The 8,190-nt window shown below is 37.6% G+C and overlaps 1 protein-coding gene across 1 annotated transcript; it reads left to right on the top strand.

The window, feature by feature from the left end:
- The first annotated feature begins 772 nt into the window (after positions 1-772).
- On the top strand, positions 773-2,954 carry LOC111783201 (probable indole-3-acetic acid-amido synthetase GH3.1). The gene is made up of 3 exons (XM_023664138.1): positions 773-1,136; positions 1,221-1,322; positions 1,443-2,954. The coding sequence occupies exons 1-3, from the start codon at positions 817-819 to the stop codon at positions 2,809-2,811; spliced, it is 1,791 nt and encodes a 596-aa protein (XP_023519906.1). The 5' UTR covers positions 773-816; the 3' UTR covers positions 2,812-2,954.
- The last annotated feature ends 5,236 nt before the right edge of the window (positions 2,955-8,190 follow it).

Raw genomic sequence — 8,190 nt, 5'->3', positions numbered from 1 at the left:
AGGATGAAATTTGTGGCAAGTGTGGCACGTGCGAAACGAGTTACAGGGAATTGCCGGGAGATTCCACTGCCCATCGCCATCTGTGCCCAACACTTTACCTGAAACCAGTAGCTTTGGTTGGTTGACGCCTAAACAATTACTGTGGGAAAACCCCATCCATTTCTATGCCTACTATTCAGGTTTACTTAAATATTGTTTTCTGGTCAAACTATACCTTTGACCACCTTTTTTTCTTCCATTATAACAATATCTAATCATTTTAATCCCACTTTAATTAACCTAATTTAATGGTTAGTTTAGAACATTTTTTTAGATTTGATCCAACGGTTAGGATTGCAAGAATCAACTGTTCGCGTAAACACATTTTGTGCACTTAATGTAACTGTCTAAGTCAACCACTAGCTGATATTGTTCTCTTTTTTACATACTAATAAAAGTTTAAAATAATTTTAGGAGAGAGAGGGAAAGAGAAATCACGTAACCTAACCTTCACGTGCTCGTCTCACTAGCTGCAATGTCTACGTGTTGTGGGCCCATCACGGTCTCCTTTTCTCCCTACATTTCCACAGACAAAATTCGTCTCTTCTTTCTCTCTCTACGCCTCCGTATAATTCCGTAAGCTTCCTCCCAACTCCTTCTCTCTCTTCCCCTCTCTTCCCCTCCCAGCTGGGTCCGACCCGGTCAACCTTCCTACGTGGCACTCTTCTCCCCTATATATAATCAATAATCCCCTGCCCCCCATCTCACTCATCCACCACACCCCCTTCTTCTTCTTCTTCTTCTTCTTCTTCTTCATTTTCTTCATCCTCTTCTCCAATGGCTGTCGATTCTTCTCTCTCTTCACCTCTTGGTCCTCCTGCCTGCGAAAAAGACGCAAAGGCTCTTCAATTCATCGAACAAATGACTCGAAACGCCGACGCCGTCCAGCGCACCGTCCTCGCCGAAATCTTGACTAGAAACGCCTCCACAGAGTACCTCCGCCGTTACTTCCTTGCCGGCGCTACAGATCCTAACACCTTCAAAGACAAGCTTCCTGTAATCACTTACGAGGATCTCCAGCCCGAAATCCAACGGATTGCTAGTGGAGATCGCTCTCCTATCCTCTCCTCCCATCCTATATCCGAGTTCCTCACCAGGTAAATTACACTGAAATCTCTTCATCGGAGGAATTAGGAATTTCAAATAGTTGAATCGATTTTCTGATGCGGTGGTTTTTGCAGTTCTGGTACTTCTGCCGGTGAGAGGAAGCTTATGCCGACGATTAAGGAGGAACTGGATCGTCGTCAACTTCTGTACAGTCTTCTCATGCCAGTTATGAACCTGTAAGTATAAGCAAAGCAAGGATCATCAAAATCAAGGCTAATTTGAAAATGAATTATTGTTTGTTATTTTATTGAAAATTATAAGCGCGTAAAATTTAATTTCTTATTGCTTTCTGACAGCTATGTGCCTGGGTTGGATAAAGGCAAGGGGCTTTACTTCTTGTTTGTGAAATCGGAGACGAGGACTCCGGGTGGGCTCTTGGCCCGACCCGTTTTAACCAGTTACTATAAGAGCGAACACTTCAAGACCCGACCCTACGACCCGTATATGGTCTATACGAGCCCTAATGAAGCCATCCTCTGCCCCGATTCCTTCCAGAGCATGTATACGCAGATGCTCTGCGGCCTTCTCGAACGCCACCAAGTCCTCCGCCTCGGCGCCGTCTTCGCCTCCGGCCTACTCCGCGCGATCCGGTTCCTACAGTTGAACTGGTCCGATCTTGCCAACGATATCCGGACTGGAAAATTGAGTTCGAAGATCACCGATCCGTCGTTGAGAGATTGCATCGAGAAGATCCTGAAACCAGATGAGGAATCGGCGGATTTCATTTCGGAGGAATGTTCGAAGGAGAATTGGGAGGGAATCGTCACGAGGATTTGGCCGAAAACGAAATACCTAGACGTGATCGTCACTGGAGCGATGGCGCAATACATTCCAACGCTCGATTACTACAGCGGCGGATTGCCTCTGGCGTGCACGATGTACGCCTCATCCGAATGTTATTTCGGACTGAATCTGAACCCTATGTGCAAGCCATCAGAGGTTTCCTACACAATAATGCCAAACATGGCCTATTTCGAGTTCCTCCCTCACGAGCCAAATTCCGGAAGCGATTCAGCGCCGAAACTCGTCGACCTAGTCGACGTAGAGGTCGGAAAAGAATACGAACTCGTAATCACTACATACGCCGGACTATACCGTTACCGAGTCGGCGACATACTCCGAGTAACCGGATTCCACAACGCAGCGCCGCAGTTCCACTTCGTGAGGAGGAAAAACGTGGTACTGAGCATCGACTCAGACAAAACAGACGAAGCAGAGTTGCAGAAAGCTGTGGAGAACGCATCAAAGCTCCTGAAGGAAGTTAAAACAAGCGTAGTGGAGTACACAAGTTACGCCGATACAACGACAATTCCAGGGCACTACGTGATATACTGGGAACTAATGGTGAAAGAAACAGAAGGGAAATGGCCAAGCAAGGAGACGATGGAACAGTGCTGCTTGGCAATGGAAGAATCACTAAACTCCGTTTACCGGCAAGGACGAGTCGCAGACAATTCAATCGGAGCTTTAGAAATCAGAGTGGTGAAGAGCGGAACATTCGAAGAATTGATGGATTACGCTATCTCCCGAGGAGCGTCCATCAACCAGTACAAGGTGCCAAGGTGCGTGAATTTTACTCCCATAATGGAACTTCTCGACTCTAGAGTAGTATCGGCGCATTTTAGTCCCGCTCTGCCACGTTGGACTCCAGCTAGGAGACGCTGATTTATTAATTTAATTTTGTTTTAAATTAATTAATTTGAGAAAGAAAATGTAAGTTGGAAGAATTTAGGATGCATTAGAAGTCTGTATTGTATTTGGTTCTCATAACTAAATGAAAAATCACATTTATTTACTTTAAATGAAAAGGTGGTGTCCAATAAGTGTTGTTTTAGTACCAAAAAGTTTTAATAGTGAATATTTATTTATTCAATGAACCCAACAACAAACTTTTCACACCTTTTCCATTCTTATCCACTCAATTTCTCTCTCCTCCACCAATATTAATATTTAAAAATATATATATTTGATAATTTTGATTATATTTTGAAAATAATATTATTTAAGTAAAGTATTTTTTAATTTGTTTATATATTTAAAATGCAAAAAGAATTGGATAATGTCTCTTACTTTTTCATCCCATTGGCCACTCACTCAAAACTGCTGATAACTCTCCTACTTTTACCGACATTTTTATTTTTATTATTATTATTTTTTTTCATTAATAATAATTTATTTCATTTACCTCAACATATCCAAATATAATTTTTCTGTCTAAAATATATAAATTTAAAAATATTAATATAATAATAATAATAAATTAAATTTGGATAACATTAAAAACACATGTCAACAAGAAAAAGTAAAAAAATAAGGCCCACCTTCTGAGTTGTAACCAAAATTACATCATTATTCTTATCTTCAAATATTAATTTCGATTAAAGTTTTTGTTTATGAAATTGTTAGAACTCAAAAGCTTTGCCATGACTTGACACAGCCAAATCAAATCAAAATGTATATTATTGGGCTTAATTTTGGCCTCGATGCAAAGAACCCAATCATCTGCCTGTATATTTACCGGCATATCTATATTGACATCGAAGTCGTTCATTTTCATTCAAAAGGTATGGATTGACTTAATCCAACCTGGTTTAATGAATATTCTAACTAACTACAACAGAGGTTACTAGTTCAGATGTGACATTGGATGAACAATCACAGTGTATATTTTTTCGTACAATATTTATTGGACCCGCCATTAATATATACTCTATATTCTTTAGTATACATCATTTTATTTTGAATTTTGCTTTTCAAACCGTGCATGCATTAGAATTCAAAATAATAAGAGAGTTTTGAATTTTCTATAATTTTTAAGTCTAGTTTTATTAGTGAGGTTTTTTTTTATTTATTAATTTTCATTTTCATTTCATTTTATTAATTTTTTTTTGATCCTTTGAACTAAATAAATATTTATTTTTTATATGCAATTATATATTTACAAATAGTCTCATTTTCAAAATGAAAGATTTTAAAGTCAATTTCATATATGTAGAAATTTTATTTTATATTTTTATATTACCTAATTTAAGCGAGTATATATATATATATATATATATATATATATATATATATATATAAATAAATAAAGAGTATCATTAGTAATATAGTAATTAAAAAAATGAAAAATTAAAAGAGATTATATCTTAAAGTTTGAAAATTAAATAATAAAAAAATAGAGAGAGAGAGAGAGATAAATGGCAAAAAGAAAAGATTTTAAGGGAAATCAAAGATTCAATTCATTCATATTTATGTCGCAATTCAAATTGGCGGGAAGAACGCTTAGCTCTTTCAATTGAACGCTTGGCTCTTGAATACCTCATCTTCATCTTCAACAGTATCTTCAATTCTTGAGTTCTTTGAATCTTCGTCAAAAGATGGAAAGAAAACAGAAGTATAATCAGAATCAGAGGTACAACAATATTTCTAACGATTTCAACTCCTTCTCCACCGTTTTTCTTGATTCCAGCTTCTCCATCATCGATTCTTTTGATTCCAACTCCTACATGTTCAGTGAATATGGTTATATATCTTTGTACATGAACAAATCGCCGGCATCGTCAACGCCATTGTTCCGGGACCGTTGTCCTGAAACATTGTTTAGCCTCAACAGACTACCGATAACTGACAGCGGCAGGGATTTGAAAAATTTTGCGAAGAATCGATTGCCGAAAGTCGAGAATCAAGAAAACCTAGGATGCAACTACATATCGAAGTGTACGATGACGATTGTAGGATGCAATGAACTTAGAAGAGTGCTGGTGGAGAAGAATCGGAGTGTTAAAGAGATGATCATTAGGAAAGTGATGGCGGATCTTCCGATTCTAATGGTACATCAGATTGGATATGAATTTGCGAAGACGGTGTTCAATTCGTGCGATGAAATGCAAATGAGCAAAGTGTTGGCATCGGTTGTCATTGAAAACCAATTGAGATTCGTTCATATTTGCAACGATAACTACGGGTACCAACATTTACTCTTAATTTGTTTGATTATTCTTTTTCGTTTTTTGGCTTTTGATTGAATCAGCGGTGAATCTTCTTTGCTTCTTTGAGTTTATTCATAATGTTCTTGCTTCTTTGGTAATTGTTTCTTTATTAGAAAAAGCTAGAAACAGGAAGAATGTTACTAAATTCCAGTAATAGTTTTAGTTTGATAGTTTCAATATAATTGATCAGCAAGCCTGTTTGATCTTCAAAAACTATATAAATCGAAAACAAAATTGTGCATAACTGATACTATATCAAATTACTGTTACTCATTTTCAATTTATTTTGACAGAATGGAGGCCGTGAAGACATTGATCGAGAATCTCAAAGTTGAAAACCACCTGCTCACTATCACAAATGTTCTAGAGGATTGTATTTGCTGCTTCACCAACAATAAAAACGCTAAACATATCCTGGAATTCTTCATCCAAGCTTGCAAGGCTGATTGGGGGAGAAGGGTACGTAATCACTCACCGCTTAATCCGATCGATTATGGTACGAGATCATACATCCTTTTCATGTTTGTGTTTGAAACTGCAGTAAATTTTCTGTGCAATGTCAAGAAAGTGTGTAGAGATTGCAAAAAATCGATTAGGATGCATAGTTCTTCAACATTGTATCTGTCCAATGTATATTCAAACCAATTCATTACCATATTTACTCGACGGGATCATAAGAAACTCAGCTGTTCTAGCAGAGGACAGATATGGGTTAGTTAGTTTGTGAGTCTAATTAAGAACTTGTTGTGGTGGACACAAAGACTGTCTGGTTTACTGTTTTGGTGTGGAATTTTTGGTAGGAACTATGTGGTTCAGCATGTAGTTGAGGCAGGCATTGAAGGCGTAACAAAATGCATAGTGAGGCGGTTGGCGGGGAGATTTAGCAGACTGGCGAAGAGTAAGATAGGCAGCAATGTGGTGGAGAGGTGCTTGGAGAAGGGTGAACAGAGGGAAGTTGTGAAGGTTGTTGTGGAATTGACATACTCAACAGAGCTTCTCAGTATTGCTCAAGATCCTCATGGCAATTACGTTCTTCAAACTGCTCTTGAACAAGCCCTTGCCCGGGTAAGATGAGATGTTAAGAATGATGCTTTGATAGACTTTCGATCCCACCTATGTTTCTCGGACTTTCAATCCCACTTTTGTTTCTCGTTCTTAACATGAAAACATGAATGCTGTTTCGATTCTAATTTCGAATGGAAAATGCATCATTATACGAAATTTAGATCATATTTTTGTTTTGTTTTCAATGCAGGGGTTTGGAGATATTTATCAGAACTTGGTCAAATGTATCAATGTTCATTCTCCAATTCTTAAAACCCACCTATTTGGAAGAACAGTTGTGCAGAAAATCCGTAAACTTGATAACAGGTACTCATTCATGAACAAATTCTACAGGTCGAAGTGACCATTTCTTCCTTTAAATCTATTTATATAGCTGCCTGCTTGTTTGTGAGTTTATCTATGAATTTGTTTGTTCTCCTTGTAAGAACATTCAACAGCCAGTGCACCCCACATGAATGTTCAGTCTTATCATTGTCAATATTAATTTTAGTAAGTTTAGTGTGGAAGAGTATGTTTTGTTTTCTCTGAGTATGTTTTGTTGTTCTAAATTTGATTCGATTATGGTTCGAGTTTGGCTCATCGATCTTCGACTAAGGAATAATGGTTTGAATCTACTACCAAATGTTGTTTGATTGGGATTAAATTATTTATTATTGTTCATAACGATGTCTTTTTGTTGAAGTATTTTTGTATAGTTGAGAATCCTAAAAGTAAGATTTCTCAAAATTATTTATTCTATCACAGCTTTAAATAAAATGTTTATTCTGAAATAGGCCCAGGTCTTATCATGGGCCTTAATTGTAGGCCCAGGTCTTATCACGGGCCTTAATTATAGGCCCAGTTTCCAAAACTTTATGGATTGTACACAGAGAGGCTCATTTCCCACTAATCTTATGGAAGTGAGTGTAACGAATTAGGGTTAGGGATTCATTGAACTCATTCGGATGAAACCGAGAAAAGAGAAGAAGAGAAGATTTACCCCTGAATGGAACGAAGTGATCAATCAAGAAGTCGCTCAACTGATGAAGGCCAAGAAGTCTACTACCCGGCGGGGCTCGCCAATCCCGTTCTGGTAAAGGAGGAGGGTGGAGGATGTGTGTGGACTTCATGTGTAGTGGTCGGCCTGATAGAAGTTAGTCGCTTCCCGAATGCCTCTTGACTTATGGTCTAGTCTGATTTCTAATGTGGCAGCTCTTGCTGAATGCCTTGCTTCGCCCTACTACAAAGACTTGGGCGCATGGCTTCAAACACAAAATAATGAGAAAAGATTATTAAACTTAGGTCATAACATTTATTTCCCTATTGATTTAGTTTCTTAAATACTGCAACTTCATGCTTATTTTTACGAGTTTCTTATCAAATATATTGTTTTTCACTATCCCAAAAGCATGTAGTATCGAGAACTGAGCAAAAGGTATCACGTGCCTTGACTAACTATATTTCGAGCTTGGTAGACTTCTTATCCATCGAATTCTTCAACCGTCCTTCCTTGAATTGGTTGGCGCAAGAAATCTCATCAGGGATTTTCATTTTGAGCTCACTTGGGCAATGGGCGTTCGGGATTCAAATCTCCCTTCAAATACTACTTGAAATCTTGAATCAACTCAATCCAAAAATTCATCAACCAACATGTTTAGTTTCTTTTTTTTAGTTTACCAAAGTATTGAACAAGTTAGAGACTTGACTCGGGGCGACTCGACTCAATTATGATGAGAAATTAGGTGAATGTAAAGTAAAACATTATATTTTTAGGCAAATAAATAGACTTGTGGACGATTCTTAAATGTGGAAACTTGCTTTCCGCCACAGCCCCTAATTGTTGAAAATGGTGCACTAAACAAAAAGTTGGGCTTTAGAAAATTATTAAAAATGCACATTTAATCCCAATTGCTAATTAAAAAGTCTTCACTTTTTTCTCATTTAATTAACCCTTTTTCTTAGTGTCCTCATTTAAAGCTTGCCTTTTTGGTCCCATCCAATATTTCATCAT

This window comes from Cucurbita pepo, chromosome LG01 (assembly GCF_002806865.2).
Source record: "Cucurbita pepo subsp. pepo cultivar mu-cu-16 chromosome LG01, ASM280686v2, whole genome shotgun sequence".
Taxonomy (NCBI): Eukaryota; Viridiplantae; Streptophyta; class Magnoliopsida; order Cucurbitales; family Cucurbitaceae; genus Cucurbita; species Cucurbita pepo.
The sequence above is the reverse complement of the archived record's forward strand: the minus strand, read 5'-3'. Positions and strand labels throughout refer to the sequence as shown.

Bases quoted from the DNA above. Each gene is read 5' to 3' on its own strand.
- LOC111783201 (XM_023664138.1), top strand. From the start codon at position 817: ATGGCTGTCGATTCTTCTCTCTCTTCACCTCTTGGTCCTCCTGCCTGC. The intron at 1,137-1,220 runs GTAAATTACACT...TGGTTTTTGCAG, and splicing joins ATATCCGAGTTCCTCACCAG to TTCTGGTACTTCTGCCGGTG. The intron at 1,323-1,442 runs GTAAGTATAAGC...GCTTTCTGACAG, and splicing joins CTCATGCCAGTTATGAACCT to CTATGTGCCTGGGTTGGATA.